This window comes from Hippocampus zosterae, chromosome 17 (assembly GCF_025434085.1).
Source record: "Hippocampus zosterae strain Florida chromosome 17, ASM2543408v3, whole genome shotgun sequence".
NCBI lineage: Eukaryota > Metazoa > Chordata > Actinopteri > Syngnathiformes > Syngnathidae > Hippocampus > Hippocampus zosterae.
Genome location: NC_067467.1, coordinates 4,105,723 through 4,121,700, shown reverse-complemented (window position 1 = coordinate 4,121,700; position 15,978 = coordinate 4,105,723). Strand labels below are relative to the sequence as shown.

At 43.9% G+C, this 15,978-nt stretch overlaps 4 protein-coding genes across 7 annotated transcripts in view; 2 read left to right on the top strand and 2 right to left on the bottom strand.

The window, feature by feature from the left end:
- Positions 1 to 5,483, top strand: part of dhps (deoxyhypusine synthase) — a 50,124-nt gene extending 44,641 nt beyond the window's left edge. The window contains exon 13 of the transcript XR_007959532.1: positions 5,367 to 5,483. The gene's annotated coding sequence lies outside the window, so the exon portion shown is untranslated. The remainder of the gene's footprint in view (positions 1 to 5,366) is intronic.
- Positions 253 to 5,542, bottom strand: LOC127590017 (somatostatin receptor type 5-like). 3 transcript variants are annotated; one of them, XM_052049415.1, is made up of 4 exons: positions 5,391 to 5,542; positions 3,379 to 4,101; positions 2,884 to 3,309; positions 253 to 2,465 (listed from the first exon to the last, which is right to left on the bottom strand). In XM_052049415.1, the coding sequence occupies exons 2-4, from the start codon at positions 4,057 to 4,059 to the stop codon at positions 2,391 to 2,393; spliced, it is 1,182 nt and encodes a 393-aa protein (XP_051905375.1). In that variant the 5' UTR covers positions 4,060 to 4,101; positions 5,391 to 5,542; the 3' UTR covers positions 253 to 2,390. The 3 variants fall into 3 exon arrangements, with proteins under 3 accessions (XP_051905375.1, XP_051905376.1, XP_051905377.1); XM_052049416.1 differs by having other exon boundaries at positions 3,379 to 4,114; positions 5,391 to 5,535; XM_052049417.1 differs by having other exon boundaries at positions 3,379 to 4,071; positions 5,391 to 5,501.
- A 41-nt stretch (positions 5,543 to 5,583) lies between these two features.
- LOC127590026 (lipopolysaccharide-induced tumor necrosis factor-alpha factor homolog) lies at positions 5,584 to 15,542 on the top strand. 2 transcript variants are annotated; one of them, XM_052049427.1, is made up of 5 exons: positions 5,584 to 5,676; positions 13,896 to 14,046; positions 14,221 to 14,235; positions 14,917 to 15,067; positions 15,167 to 15,542. In XM_052049427.1, the coding sequence occupies exons 1-5, from the start codon at positions 5,584 to 5,586 to the stop codon at positions 15,270 to 15,272; spliced, it is 516 nt and encodes a 171-aa protein (XP_051905387.1). In that variant the 3' UTR covers positions 15,273 to 15,542. The 2 variants fall into 2 exon arrangements, with proteins under 2 accessions (XP_051905387.1, XP_051905388.1); XM_052049428.1 differs by lacking the exon at positions 14,221 to 14,235.
- On the bottom strand, positions 6,938 to 8,387 carry LOC127590023 (myeloid-associated differentiation marker-like). The gene has a single exon (XM_052049425.1). It carries the CDS (start codon positions 8,170 to 8,172, stop codon positions 7,321 to 7,323), a length of 852 nt encoding a protein of 283 aa, XP_051905385.1. The 5' UTR covers positions 8,173 to 8,387; the 3' UTR covers positions 6,938 to 7,320.
- Positions 15,543 to 15,978: the final 436 nt, after the last annotated feature.

Here is a 15,978-nt window from a genome sequence, read left to right as displayed (position 1 = left end):
GGTGATATTGGAACTTAAACACACAGATTCGCATACTGTATTTTTTTTGTATTTTGTATTTTGCACAATTTACGTGCAACACTCGGTGTGTTGTCATGCGGCCCGCAGGCCGTCAGTTGCCCAACTCCGCGCGAGTGCGAATCCGCGTACCGCTAGTGGTAAGATAAAGCGCTTGGGGCATATTATCTCATCACAACAGACCAGGGTATAAATAAAATACAGTCAAAAGTACAAACACAAAAACACATAAAATAGACCAATGATTGATAACCTTTAATTGAGTAAAGGCCCATATTTTCACAAAAAGTACTGAATTAATGATAACTTTGTCTCAACGTACTCACAAATATATTACAGTGAAGTCTGGGACTGTTTGGTTGAACACAAAGATACTCTGTCGTATGAATGACACCGTGTGGATTCACAAGCTAATTGTACTTTCTGCTCGACCAGAATGACCAACAGCAAATACATCGTAGCGTATTTGTACCACCAAATACTTGACAGCACAGCACCATTCAACACAGATACGACACAACCAGCAAGTACATCGAGAGCGTTTATAGAAAACACAGTCTATATTTCAGAAGAAAGGAAATGGAGTGTTAAAACATAAACAGACGTCATCGCGAAACTGACATCACATGTTTGTTTTGAATTGCCGCTGTTACAATTTCAAATGCAATATTTTAATCAGCTGCCTCCAGTGAACGTGGAAAGTTACAGGGTGCTATTTGTGATGTTGCAATGTTAAACCAGTGACCAGGCTTCTCCCCTCCGCCCCCTCCCCCACCAAAAAAAAAACTATCTTTGACATTTCTTGCTAATTTATAATCCGTTACTATGACAACCGGAGGCGGAGCTAGGGCATTCCAATACAGTAAAGTATTTCCCTGTCGTTATTTTGTTGTTTTCATGATACACTAAACATAAAAGCACACTATGAGTTAAGTGCATTTAATTTTTTTTAAATCCACAAATAGCAGAAAGCTGTTGCTTTGCCTCCAGCAGACTTATTATATTAGCAAACTAAGGTGGAGAAAAAAAACGAAGCGCTCATGTGTCATGGTTTCAGGCCAACAATGCCTCTTTAATAATAATTATCAGGGGACAAGGGTCTCGCGCATGAATTATTTTGCTTCATTACATTGGAGCAAAGGTGTCATACACATTTTGTTTGTTTCATCTTTTTTTTTTTTACATCATGCAATAACTTAACGCTTTCATTATTGTTTAGAATTTGCATCCATATATATTCCCTAACTTACTACTTGCAAGGACGCCAGCCATAAGATTTGAAAAATAGACTCTCGAGTGCTTTTGAAATTAAAGGGGTGGGGGGTTGGGGGGGGGGGGTTGAGATAAACAACACAACTAAAGAGAAAAAGCAGCTGTGTTCCGAGAGCATGCGTTCCAAGGTGTGCGAATGTTCCAGAGTTCGTTCTAGTGAAGAATTTTGGAAAGGAAACATTGGCAATGAATTGAATGGTGATAATTTATTTTGAAAAATGGCAAAACTTTAATGCAAAATAACTCATTTTGAACGCATCCCCACACCCCTCATTCAGATATATTTTTTAGGTTGACTATACGTCTCCCACTTTTTTTCATTGAAATACAGTCACCAAGCTCATATTCCAGGTTTGGCATTAGCACTTATTTGCAGATTTTTGTGTGTGTCTGAGTTTATTTTTTAAAGGATTCCAGTCTCTTCTGAAAAACTCACTTATTTGCTGTTTTTCTGCTCAGGCCAAATTAAAAGTATTGCTTTGACGCCATCCTGTAGCGTCTTGGTCTCAAGGAACCATGCTAAAATTAATTAAGGCGCTTCATTTAGCCAATAGTACCCTTAGTGTCAACCTGCAGCATCTTGGTGTCAAGGATTCGTGTTGGAGTGAGTTGAGGAGTTTCATTTTGATGAAAATAGTCATCTTGTGGTGTCAACATGCAAGTTTAAATCTTTTTTTTTCTGCACAGTGCTTTCCACTGCATTATTATTTATTTGTCAATCAGACTAAGAAACACTTGCATAGTTCCCTGAAATTTTAACACGTAAAACTCTGATGAATGAACATCGTCCAAAAATACTGCTCTTGGTCGCAGATTAAGTCCCCCTTTTGACTTTTCCAGTGAATAGCAAAATATTTAAATTTAAAAAAAAAAAGGGCATCTGAGGGAGCACACTTGATCTCGTCGAATTTTAAACATGACCTCGTTTTGCCTTTTGCATCAAGAATTTGATCCGAACAGCCTTGCCGATCACTACAAAGATAAAGAATTGAATTCTATCCTGGTGAGAGTTACTGTGCAATGAAATTCTCGTCAGTCTGAGGTCCAGGTTGAAACGGTGGCACTTCCCGTTTGGCATGGGGCCACCGTGTCGCATCATCTCACGGCATTGACTGACCATTCAATGCCGTTGAAGAGTCATTGTCAGGTTTTCCAGCGGCCTCCATCTGGACGCACTGTGAATAAATAAACTTGAACGTTACGTTTCAGGAGTAACACATCTTTAATTCACACGTGACCTCAACAAAACTCGCAAGACTTCGGGGTCACACAGTATCTAACGTATTGACGCTTTTGACACCATATATAGTGGGCTATCTTATTAAAATGGGTACTAATCTTGTAAATATTTGATTCTATCTGTTCATCAAATAACCCTTTACATTAGTGTCCCCTCAAAGTCACACATCACCCTTAATGTCTTACTGCTCGTAACAAAAGTGAGCACACCCCTGAGTGAAAATGTCCAAATTGACTCAGGAGGTTTGGACCCAATGCCGGTTACATAGACAAACCAAGATTCATACCAGTAACCTAAATGTAAAAGTTCTGGAAATGGCTTAGTTAGGTCAGGGCTTGTCAAGTACATCCTACCTGGCTGTTCCGTATTTTTCCATTGTGGTTCAGATTCCCGGCTGGGAAAAGCGGATCGTGGTTGGATGCCGGCTTGTCATTGTGTGCGGCCTGCTGGGCTTCCCTCAGGTTTACAGAGGCAACACCCGCTTTGGGTTTATGCAAACAGAGCACCTTTTGAAAGCTCTGTCTGAATTTGTCGGAGAGGAAGCCGTAGAGAATGGGGTTGGCGCAGGAGTTCACGTAGGTGAGGGTGACGAGGAAGAAGTAGACGGCCGCTGTGGCGTTGTTCTCGGGGATGATGTGGACCAGGTTGACAATGTTGGTGGTGAAAAAGGGCATCCAACAAAGTACAAAGACCACCACGATGATCACCACCATGCGGGTCACCTTCCGCTCCGACTTACGCCGCTTGGTCACGCCCGCCCGCACGCCCGCCGACCTCACCTGGAAAGAGACGAGAGCCGATTATTTCACCGCAACTTTAACGTGCGGAAAAGTTGGCGAGACGTGTACCTTGATGACAATGATCAAGTAGCAGACGCTAATGACCAGCAGCGGTGCGAAGAAGCCTAGGATGGATGTATAGAGGATAAAGACGACAGACCACCATTTCTGCATCTCGGGCCACGTGATGTTGCAGGTGTTGAAGCCCTCCTGAACGTGTGAGAAGATGGTGACGGGCAACACGACCACGAAGGACACAACCCACAGCATGCCGCTGAAAATCTTGGCCACCTGCGGCCTCCTCCACGTGGCGCTGCGGATGGGATGGACCACCGCCAGGTAGCGATCGATGCTCATCACCGTCAGGCAAAAGGTCGACATGAACTGGCTCATGGCGTCTGCCGTCATGCACACCTTGCAGAAAAAATCCCCATAGGGCCAGTAGTAGAGGACGCTGTTGGTAGCCATGAAGGGGATTCCTAAAATATAGAGTTCATCCGCCAGGGCTAAATTGAAGATGTACATGTCGGTCACTGTCTTCATCTTGGTGTAGCGCATCACCACGAAGATGGCCAGCGAGTTGCCGAGGAGACCCACGATGAAGACCACGCTGTAGACGATCCCCATGACGACGCGGAAGGGCAGCGGCTCCATCGCGTCGGACATGCTGGCGTTGTGCTCCGTCACGTGGGGCCGAGGGAAAGACGCGTCCGCTTCCTTAGACGCTGATGTGATGTTGTATTCGGCCATCTTTAGTCGGGGCTATCCAAATGGGAATATAGTTGGCGACAGCTCGGGGGAGGGGCTGGGTGTGGAATTTGAAATCATTAGGTGCAATATGTAGAAACTGTCTTGACATTGTTTTTTTTTTTTTTTTTTTTGCTTTTGCCAAAATCCCTCTAGTTAAATAATCGCAGCCTTTCCACATCACAAGAAGTGTCGCTAGCACTTAGCTCCCGAGCTAACTCTCGGCCACTTGGCGTGGGGACGGTAGATGGCATTATTTTTGTTATTTCCCCTCTCAATCTGAAAACATATATTTTGGATTTGTAAATATGTGCAGCCATACTTTTTAAGGCAGTAGGCTTTTTTTTCTGCTAGGGATGGGGTCATGGAAGTGCAGATTTTTTGCAGGCAACCATTCGTCAATAAGGGCGGGGTGTGGGAGGCTAGGCGGGTCCGGGATGCGGGAAACGAGTTGCTGACGTATAATCTCGATCGTGACGTGCCGTAGATGCCCCGCTCCCCCAACCCCGCAAAAAAATCTGCGCTGGGCGAACGACCTGCAGACCAGTAACAGGCCGCGGGTCGGGGGGTGGCGACTAGCGCCTTAAGGAAGGCCCTTGAATTGCAATGATATGTTCTCACCATGAGTGAACTCCACTAATTTGATGAATGTTAGCCGTCAGTCTTTGCAACCTGAGGCTGTAGAAACGTGTTGCGCAAATACGCTAACTGGTTTGATGTAAAGAGTCAGTGAACCGCGCTCCAAAAACAGAAGTGACGTGCAGCCCGCAGCGCGTTGTTGTGAAAACAAACAACATGTTTGCTTCAGGCTAACTGCTGCTTGACTATCTCGGGGCCAGCGCTGAAGTCATTTTTAGAGCGTTATTGTCCGGATGACAACAGCTCGATGTGGCCTCGGGCCATTTGTTGTCTTGACAAATTCAATTGAAATGCACAAAAACATACATTGCACGTGTAGTGCTTTCATATTTCCCTTGACAATATGCAGATCATAGCGACGCATTCAAGAAGCCTGAGTCAACCTTTTCAAGTTACAAAAGCCCGTTAAAAAATCTGAATGCACTCTACAAAGTCAAAACATAGCTCAGCTGTTTTTTTTTAAATGAAATCGTTCGTCTGAGTTAAAATTCCGATTGAAACGGGGAATTGTTCATATTCAACCTGTTTAGCAAGCGTCACTATTACGCCTCTATTACACTGTTAATCTCATGTGCTTAAATGTTTCCAATTCCACAATTTCCCTCCCACATCTGCCTTAAGTTTTGTACAACTTGACTCTGACTGCGACCCTCTTTCTGCTTGTGCTGTAGCGGCGAGGATGGGACGTATCCTACCTGTCGCCGTGCGCCTCAGATGCTCCGCGCCGCCGCCACCACCTGGAGTGATGCTCTGCACTCTCCGCATCAAAGCAGTCTTGGATTTTTTTTTTCAAGGTTAGAGAGAAGAACCTTCCAGCTCGGTTTCCTCATCGCTTTGAAGCGTCATGTTTGCGGACGTCTGTGCGCCGCTTCCGCCGTCTTCGAAAATATGATGGTGAACTTTGCCGTCTGCAGGGTTGGGTTGGGAGCTTCTGTCCAGGGGACGACACTGTGTCAGAAACGCCTCGAGGATGGATTCACAGTGAGTATTTATCTGAGGAAAATGTACCACCCTCCCCCTTCTGACGCCAAAGTCCCACCCATCGGTGGGTGTTTCTACGATTACAGCTCAACAGCGCAAAAGCACACATTTTATACCAATTTCTGTCATTTTTATCGCGATCACCAGTGACTCATACAAATGTCTAGAAATAGAGAAAATATGAATAACTGTGTGTGTGTGTGTGTGTGTGTGTGTTGCGACAGAGAGTAATAACGAGACCGCTTGGGATAGACTATGTAGAGAAAGGGTACGAAAACTGTGGGTGGAATTTTGCGTGCCGCGAGGACGCTGTTTCAGTATTTTCCACGTCAGCACGTTGTTTTGGTCACAATGGTCAGTTGCTGACGTCTTTTGAAAGGACCTGTTTGGCTGGTCCCGACCAGGACCAGGTTGTGAGTCAACACACAGCTGCGTATAGAAAGCGGCCCCGCAAGGATGTCGTGCAGAGCCAAACAGCACATACTGGCTGATGATATGGCTCATTTATCTTATATCTCAGCGACGGGGGCGCTCAAAGACACATATTCACTCAGCACGTTGCCATTGAAAGCCGCGAATCGAATCAATAAATGGTGACCCTTGTGAGGATAAAGCGGATCAAAAAATGGATGGATGGATGGATGGATGGATGGATGGATGGAAAAGGCATTTGAATTGCACTTGGCTTTGCAGAGCTCATGACATGTATTGAACTGCGTTGAAGAAGATTCAATACGTTATTCCAATACTTCATTATTCTTGTCCTTGTTATTGTTAGGGGTCTAGTCCTGGGTGCACTTCACCTCTCACCAAACTTCAGAGGGCAGAGAAATCCCTCATTCGTGATGGACTAACACACAAAGTAAAAAAAAAAAAAATATATATATATATATATATATATATATATCTTTTTTTCATAGAGTTTATAAGAATCCCGTGAGTGCCACACTAAATCAACTTGATTTGTTTTGCAACTGGGCACTCAAAAGGAAGGATAACCACAAAGCCACATGTAAGCTTTTATTGATTTGGTCACCTAATTTCAACATAATATTAATTGGATTTCTTAATTGGATTTCTTTATTTAAAAAGCAGTATTTTGCATTTTTTGGCACGTTTTTCAGACTTTAAGAGTACATTATTCCGTCGTATCGAACGGGATTTGCTTAACTTGCTAACTCTGCAATTTCAAGTAACTGTGCCACCTGGCGTTGAAATGCCTGTCATTACAAGTCCAAATGAAATGAATGCAGTCGTTGACATGGAACCTTAATTGTGTACCAACCTTCGGCGGGCCGGGTTAAAAAGACCAAGGGGTCGGATTTGGCCCGCGGGCCATAGTTTGCCCACCTCTGCTCTAGAGAGATTTGACACTCTGTTGAATCACAGGCTTCTAACGACAAGTTCAGTGGAACCCAGCAATGACTGCCTTTGTCAGTCATTGCTTTTATGGCAGCGATACCATTTTAATCATTAACTATACTCCAGTCCATCAAACTTGAAAGCATGAACTGCGCTCATTTTATCGTGAATGAAAAAAAAAAACGACAAAAGGACATTCTATTGTATAAAAAGCAATTTAAAAGTCGCATGCACACAATGATTCAAGCACAGGAAACCTTTTTTTCAGTTTTAAAAACAGCTTCACTCCGCGCTGACACTCAACACGAGCCGTATAGAGTAGACAGAGTCCAGGACGTAAACACAAAAGTTGAGAATTGTCATGAGGGTGACCATCACCAGTTTATCCCATGAACACAGGTAGCCACAGTTCGCTGGTCTCCGATTATTTCGGAAACTAAAAAGCGGCCAGATCAGCATAGCTGTCAGATACATAACTGCTGCTAAAATGTCATAGACGATCACCATCTTGTCAAAAAACGGCAGTAGCGAGGTCAGCTGTCCAACGGTGATCAGGATGACGAGCATGGCGAGGATGAAGCACAAGGAGTACACAGCCACGCACCACTGCAGTTCAGGAGAGTGCCCGTACTGACTTTCCTCCAGAGATGTGAAGATGAGACAGGCGAGGAAAGTTTCCAGCATCTTCATCATGCCGGGCGGCGTGGAGAGGAAGCCTCGGATCTGCCCGCTCGGCCGCAGGCGATTTAGCGTCACCTCGCCGACGTACAACCCGCAACACACGCAGGACACCACGGAAGCTCCGATCTGCCGGTAGCAGACGGCGCAGGTGAAAAACGTCGGGTAGATGACGCAGGCGGCCAGGCACATGAGACTCGCCAGCATGGCGAAGGCGGTGGTGAAGTCATCCCAGGCGAAGGGCAACTTGGCGCTGAAGGTGGTGAACTCCAAGATGAGGATGAGGAGAGTGAAGAAGAAGCAGAAGCACCAGGTGAACATGCACCAGGCCCAGTAAGGAGACGGCACGTAGCCCGCCGATGCCACCAGGCTAAAACACACACACGTGAGGATAGCCGCCATCAGCCGCAGGATGCCCACCGGCTGGGTCAGCGAGTGGACGTCGACGTGGATCATGGCTCGTCTGGCGAATAGCTTTGACCTCAGAAATGATCCCCTCGCAATCCTCTCCGCTACTCAATCCATTCCTTTGCGCCGGAATACCCCAACGGAAGAGTTTGAGAAGCGGAGCCCGTCGAAGAAATCCACGCAGGCGAGAAAACGCATGCTGTATGTTCTTTCAAAGCGAAACTTGGCCTGCAGGGCGTGTCGTCAAACACGGCATCCTTGGTATCTGTGTTCACTTTATGGCTTATGGTCTGGCTGTAATTGCTGATTGCACCTGCGCCGGTTGTTATCAAGCTCGCATTAAGACACACTCATGCGGGACTTTGCTCCCGTTGCCTCATCCGGGGGGCTTATCTTGAACAGAGTTTGGCTTACGGGCTGGAGAATAATGCGCAACGGCTCCTTCCCCAAGCTGGATGGTGACAATGCTGAGTGAAGCAATTATACGAACAATCAGTAGAGTGTAGACCTGTGCTCAGGAATTTTGGAGAAATAATTGACGAAATCAGGGCGGGCCGGTAGTCCAGTGGTTAGCACGTCAGCTTCACAGTGCAGAGGTACCGGGTTCGATTCCAGCTCCGGCCTCCCTGTGTGGAGTTTGCATGTTCTCCCCGGGCCTGCGTGGGTTTTCTCCGGGTGCTCCGGTTTCCTCCCACATTCCAAAAACATGCATGGTAGGCTGATTGGACGCTCTAAATTGTCCCTAGGTGTGAGTGAGAGCGTGGATGGTTGTTTGTCTCTGTGTGCCCTGTGATTGACTGGCAACCGATTCAGGGTGTCCCCCGCCTACTGCCCGAAGACGGCTGGGATAGGCTCCAGCACCCCCCGCGACCCTAGTGAGGATCAAGCGGTTCGGAAGATGAATGAATGAATGAATAATTGACAAAATCAGTAAATTATCCATGAAGCAAAATAAAAACAGGACCGTTAACTGACGTTTTGTGTTTATAAAACTAACTGAAATGAAGTATTATCATAGCAATGTGCCAGTCGTTTTAGTCCATGTTGAATTCAGCTCATAACGGAGGTTTCCGGATTTATTTTGAATTGATTTCATTTCGGTATTACTGTACGGCCGCACAGAGGAAAGAAGGTCCAATAGTGGTTTGGGAATTGTGGTTTATTTTATTGCACCATAGATGTCATTGCAGTTTTGCACCAGTGCACATCACATCTGCATACATACATAGTTGTGAAATTAAAATATTTGTGCAGTGTCAATAAACAATGGACATTATTATATCAGTTAAGATACAGTCTAATTATAGATGCAGCTATTGAATTGGTCCTCAACTAATTGTGCACTTAACCCAAAAGTTGTCGTTGCTTTTTTTTTGTTTTTGTAATACTGCCCTCTCGTGGACAGATTGTGTCTAGCCTCAACAATGTAGGCCAGGGGTGTCCAAACTTTTTGCCAAGGGGGCCAGATTTTATGTGGTAAAATGTCGGGGGGCCGACCTTGGCTGACATTCTTTACATTGAACAACAATATTGTTCAACAAATTTTAGTAAGCCAGTCTGTTTCACATTTCCATTTTTATTTTTATTTCAACAATAAGAATTTCTTTGGGTTCATTTGAAACGGGTATATCACATGCAACTGCTTATTCACTTGACTTTTTCTTAAACAGAAGTATCCTGAGTGCAAATTGATTGATTTGAAACATAAAATGTATCACCATGACTTTTCAATAGTCACAAAACCTTTGACTCGAACAACAGGGAAATGAACAAGCAATACACATATCCACAACTGCAAGGATCATTTGAAATATGACATATCAGTCAATATAAGCACGGAGTGACGTCTTGTTAACTCGTGAGTGATGTCTCGTAGAGTGCTACTGCCCTCTAGTGTCTAAATGCTATTACTCATTTAGTGAATGCTATTACTCATTTAGCCACTAGAGGGAAGCAGTACTCTATGAAACATACTCACCAGTCTACGAGACCTCAGTCAATGCAACACGTGTTCCATTGCGCCCAACCTGCGGGCCAGACGGCACTGATTTTATAACAGGGGCCGAGGGCCGGATGAAATTCGACCGCGGGCCGGATTTGGCCCCAGGGCCGGACTTTGGACATGGCCTGATGTAGGCAGACCGTACAGTGAAACCTCCGAAGTTGAACACCAAAAAAGTGGTACAATTCGGAGTTCAATTTAAAATTTTCAGGAAATTATGTCACGCAAATGTCAGTTAATCGTTGACGACTAGAATGAATATGGCATCACAATTTTGATGAGCAATCAGAAATCAAACACAGAGCCAACAGATCGGTCGATTTTATAATGTCGCAAGGCTACAATTTTGTTATATGATGGCGGCAGTTTAAGAATGGAATAAATTACAGTTATTTGCTTTTAATCACATCCAGTAAGAAAATAAAGCATATATTTGAGTAGCTTGCAAGTCAGGCACCGTGATGGAATAGACTGTTTTTAATTTAAATTCAAATTGTGCTGTACGGGTAGACTGTAGCATCTGCGTTTACTCTATTTTTTTTTTTAGACAGTTTTTCTGATGGCACAGAAATTTTCAGTGAGACACAATATTAACTTTTGAGAGTTGCACTTGGGATTTTGAGGAGGAAAATGCATTTGTGCTATTTGAGAAATACACTTTCTTTCACGCTTATTTCAAGGATGGTTTGAGAAATTTACCAAAGCGTCTGAAGAAAACTACCAAATATTTTATAGAAAATTCCCTTGCCCCCATACATGTTGGAGCAAAATTTGTATTTGTTTGACGTTTGGATTTTTGTCTATGATCGTGTGTAGTGTAACGTTATGTTTCAAGACTCATGATGTCATAGTGAATCGTACTCACAGGATGCACTCTTGTGACCTCTCCTTGGACTTCTCGAGCTGACTGTCATGAGGTTTTTTTGTCACATGTTGTGAAATGCGCGTGTCAGAGGAATGTCAGGAGAAGTGTCGCAGAATTTTTCTATTTAACAGTGTTAACTTCTGTCGCACATCCTGCTATATTTAAGAGTGGGTGCACATGCGTTGTGTGAAAAGTTGTTGTTTTGCTGTGCTTCAAACATGCAGATGCAAAACAGGATGAGCTGCAGAAAGGTGTCAAGACAAGGACACTCTTTCTTTTTTTTTCTTTTTCCTCCTCGAATACGCATAATTAAAGACAATCACGTATTGTTTAACCTAACCGTATTAGTAACATGTTTAGGGTTTGTTTTACACTTTAACCACTCCCTAGAAGAAAAAATCGGAGCAGTAAGATAAGATATCCAAGATAAGATATCCTTTATTCGTCCCACACTGGGGAAATTTACAGTACACTCATTCAATGTTCACACACACACACACATACGCGCACACAGACAAAATCTATTTATCTATTTATCTAGCTAGGCTGTAAATTTCCCCAGTGTGGGACGAATAAAGGATATCTTATCTTATCTTATCTTATGTAGCTAGCGAGTGCTCTCTCTCTCTCTCTCTCTCTTGCTCTTTATGTGTGTGTGTGTGTGTGTACATATATATTCATTCATTCATTCATCTTCCGAGCCGCTTGATCCTCACTAGGGTCGCGGGGGGTGCTGGAGCCTATCCCAGCTGTCTCCGGGCAGTAGGCGGGGGACACCCTGAATCGGTTGCCAGCCAATCGCAGGGCACACAGAGACGAACAACCATCCACGCTCACAACCACACCTAGGGACAATTTAGAGCGCCCAATCAGCCTGCCATGCATGTTTTTGGAATGTGGGAGGAAACCGGAGCACCCGGAGAAAACCCACGCAGGCCCGGGGAGAACATGCAAACTCCACACAGGGAGGCCGGAGCTGGAATCGAACCCGGTACCTCTGCACTGTGAAGCCCACGTGCTAACCACTGGACTACCGGGCCGCCGTACATATATATATATATATATATATTTATATATGTACACTGCATACCTCAGAGAAAAAAAAAATCAAACTATACTGTGTCCAAACATCATGCATCATGAGCGATGTAAAATTTACATCCTGGTCAATTTTTTAGATATGAATATACCTCTCTCTATACATACACACACACACACACACACACACACACACACACACACACACACACACACACACATATATATATATATATATATATATATATATACTCCGACACAGTATAATTTGTTTTTTTTTCTCTGACGTATGCAGTCACGTGGGGAAGTTGGGCGGGGATGATGGGAGGGCCACCTGACAAAGTTGTGAGAAGTACAAAATTGAAGCGCAGTAGATAATCCATCCTCTATTGGTATTATGTAGATAGTGAAGTGCTGGTTTTATAATCGCCTTGCACATATTGAGCGTGCTCTTGATTTTGTGATCGCTCGAGTCAAGCAGACACAGCAAGGAAGGTTTTTCCCTCTCATTGCCGGTGTAAAACGCCACAGGTAGGTAAATCATATTTGATCACATTTTCAAAGAAATGGAGAGCGCATTTTGATGATATGTTACGTAACCCTGTTGTATTTGTGCCAAAATTTGAATATTGATTTCCCTTGGGGGTTTTTTGGCCCCCAGACCTAATCAGAGCTACCAAAGAGTGATATTTTATTCTTTTGATTTGCTGTTTAATGGCATCCTTATTTTGCGTATTATATCAGGTCTGTTGATAACAAAGAAAGTCATCTCCCACTGTTGTACAAAAAAACTGGGCGAGGCACTCGTGCAAGTCTGCGGTGAACATGCGCGAGTGACTTATGCTTCTCTAAATGATTTAGTATGGATTTATGGTGAAACCGTGGATGGCAAGCAGGGACTGGGAATACACAATGAGCAACGCTTCGACCACTTATGGGATCGGGACTCGTGCCAGGCAACTTGATCGCAGCTTTTAAGCACAAGCCCATGCCTCTCTCCCTCTAATCAAATTATTGATAAGCTGAAGTGAAGTGCTTTGGCTCCGTGATTCCTGGACCATGGACTTGGAGCATTGCATTTTTCAGGTCACAATAAGACATCTTGTGCGGTACTCTTACAAAACCATAAAGGATAAAATGTTGACCTTTTAACAAAAGGCTTCACGAGGCTACGCCACTTAGAGAATCGCAATGTTGAACTGAAAGATGTCGCTTTCAGTCCTGTGCACTGAGGTGAGTTGGTATTCGTTGATAGTGACGTAATGAAGGGGAATTTTACGAATGCTCAAAGTGTCATTTACAAGAAAAGGCTTGGCTCTGTTCGGGCGGAAATACAGTTGTGAAATATTTTGTGTCGTAGCCTGGAAATATTTGTCAGGTTGGACATACTGTACGCGCTCCTTGCACACACAATCAAAATCAACAATCAGGAAACTGGCCAAAGGGTACTAAAACCGCAATGCCATTTACTTCCCTTACTGTTGAGCCTCTTTGGCCCATCCCAGCCTCGCAAAACATCACACTAACAATGAGCCCATATTTGCATTCTTCCTTTACGTGTATTTGGGGAATTGGCATTGGCATCTCTTTAAATTGTTGTTACAATAACTACAGGAAAGAACTCCAAATATTGACTATGTATGTATTAGCTAAACCACTCCGACGAACAAAGACAAACAACCATTCATGAACGGTCTGCTTTTGTTCCCTGGGAGGTGACCAGAGCACTTAAAAAAAAGGACCACCTCATTCATTTATTCTGAAAAGTTGACTTTTCCAAGATAGGTCCAAGTACTTTGTCATGGATCGGTTTGTTTTCTCTGCGGTTTGCTAAGAACGTGTTTCATGTTTACATTTTCTGTCTAGGAAAGACTTCTTAAGATGGAAAAAGGATACCCAGGACAAGAATCAGCTCCGCCCTACCCTGGCCCCCCCATGACCTATGGGGTTGCACCACCCCCACCTGGGCTGAACCCAGCACTTAATGTAGGATCCCCACCTGTTGGATACCAAGGAGGTCTGTGGATGCCGCCTGTTTTAAAATAACCGTTTGTTATCACCCTGAATTGGAGAATCTTTTGTATTGTACGCGAGAGCAGTGCAGTAATTGAATGTACTGCATATTAACGGATATACTGTATTGTTTGCATATGTTTTCAACTGCTATGTGCTGATCTCACTCTGGTCCCAGGTACGTCTGCCACAGGTGAGCGAATACTTGTTATCCAAAGATGTACAGGTCCATATAAATGCCCACATGTGTATTTTGTCTTCTCCATTCCTCACACTGATCACAGTAGTACATATATTTGAATTGCACGGGCAGAGCGGATTTTAGAAGTCAGTTACCGTACTGTCACAATTTGTCAGTACCTGTGTGCGCAACACCAAATGACTGCATCTGCACTGCATGAGGAAGTCAGCTTGCGTCCAAACTGATGTGCAGAATAGTCCATTTGCTGCCCTTGTGCATCACAACTTACCTTTGTTTGTCGTCCCCGAGCACAGTCACCTTTTGGGATGTGCTTCAGGTCACAGAAGAATTCCAATTCCAATCACAGCATATTGTTGTGTACACCACATGTGACAATTATTCTTAAGTCTAGCCTGATATTTAACCAACTCGTTTACAAAATAGAATAAGTGGTTCATAATACGCTTGCGTGAGATGTTAAATGAATGAAGGCGACCAAATAGACTGAGATCACGTGATCACGATGTATTTGCTACCCTCTGCTGGTCAATTTAAGTCACTACAATAAAGGATGATTTGACCACGTACACTCCCCCATAGGAATTGAAAGAATGGCCTTAAAAACTATAAATAAGAGGAATAAACTGTTTTCAAAGATGAAAAGAAAAAGTTATTGTGTTGCATTTGTTTCAGCTGCAGTGACTCATCTGGTGGTAACACCTTCTCTGCAAGACAGCCCCGGACAAGCAATATGCCCCCACTGTCAGCAGACTGTGGTTACCCAGATAACGCGCACGGCAGGCCTGATGACATGGGCCATCTGCGGAGGCCTCACCATATTTGGGTGAAGAGCGAAAACACACGTTACAGCCATAATATATTGATAAGCTTCTGATCTTGCTTCCTCACACTGAAAATGACGTTTTTTGTTTTCCTCAATCAGGTGTTTTCTCTGCTGCTGTATACCATTCTGCGTGGACGCCTGCAAAGATGTGGAGCATCACTGTCCATCCTGCCACAAAGTCATCTATGTTTACAAGCGGTTATAAAATGCTCCAGATTGGGAACTTGATGCTCATTATGACATTTCAATTAGGTAAATGTAATGGTCATAGTAAACATTGCAAAGGCTAAGTAAGACCTGTTTATTTGTGATGCGTGGATGTGGCATGGGAGATCACACGAATAAATTATTAACCAGTCAGTGGAAAAAATGTGCAAGTGATGAATTATCAGTCAATGTGTATTGTCCCTCAAGAAGACAACTTCAAGTGCTATTATGATGTACAAACAAGAATAAACACACGTGCAATTATAAACTGAGAATATTTCCGTGTTCATCCATCCATTTTCTAATCTGACCGCCATGCATGTTTTTGAAATGTTGGAGGAAACCGGAGTACCCAGAGAAAACCCACGCAGGCACGGGGAGAAATGCAAACTCCACAGCGGAAGGCCGGAGCCGGAATCGAACCCTTCAGAACTGCACTGGGAGGCCTAACCAGTTTTCCACCGTGCTGACCGTTTCAACATTTAAAAACTGAACACAATACACACTAAACGTGAGATAATGCAAGCAGTGTTTATTGAGAAAATATAGTTTAATACCTATAGTTTTGTTAAACGACGTTGCCAAACTGCAAAAAAACCCAACACAAATTTCTGACTGTATTCGCGTGACGTCATAGCGTGATCGCGTCAACAACTCAGCTGTTGTAATGGTGCATTCAATGACATCTGGGAATTGTAATGACG

Bases quoted from the DNA above. Each gene is read 5' to 3' on its own strand.
- LOC127590023 (XM_052049425.1), bottom strand. From the start codon at position 8,172: ATGATCCACGTCGACGTCCACTCGCTGACCCAGCCGGTGGGCATCCTG.
- LOC127590017 (XM_052049415.1), bottom strand. From the start codon at position 4,059: ATGGCCGAATACAACATCACATCAGCGTCTAAGGAAGCGGACGCGTCT. The intron at 3,310-3,378 runs GTACACGTCTCG...GTCTCTTTCCAG, and splicing joins ACTTGATCATTGTCATCAAG to GTGAGGTCGGCGGGCGTGCG. The intron at 2,466-2,883 runs GTAGGATGTACT...ATTTATTCACAG, and splicing joins GAAAAATACGGAACAGCCAG to TGCGTCCAGATGGAGGCCGC.
- LOC127590026 (XM_052049427.1), top strand. From the start codon at position 5,584: ATGATGGTGAACTTTGCCGTCTGCAGGGTTGGGTTGGGAGCTTCTGTC. The intron at 5,677-13,895 runs GTGAGTATTTAT...TTTTCTGTCTAG, and splicing joins GCCTCGAGGATGGATTCACA to GAAAGACTTCTTAAGATGGA. The intron at 15,068-15,166 runs GTGAAGAGCGAA...TTCCTCAATCAG, and splicing joins GGAGGCCTCACCATATTTGG to GTGTTTTCTCTGCTGCTGTA.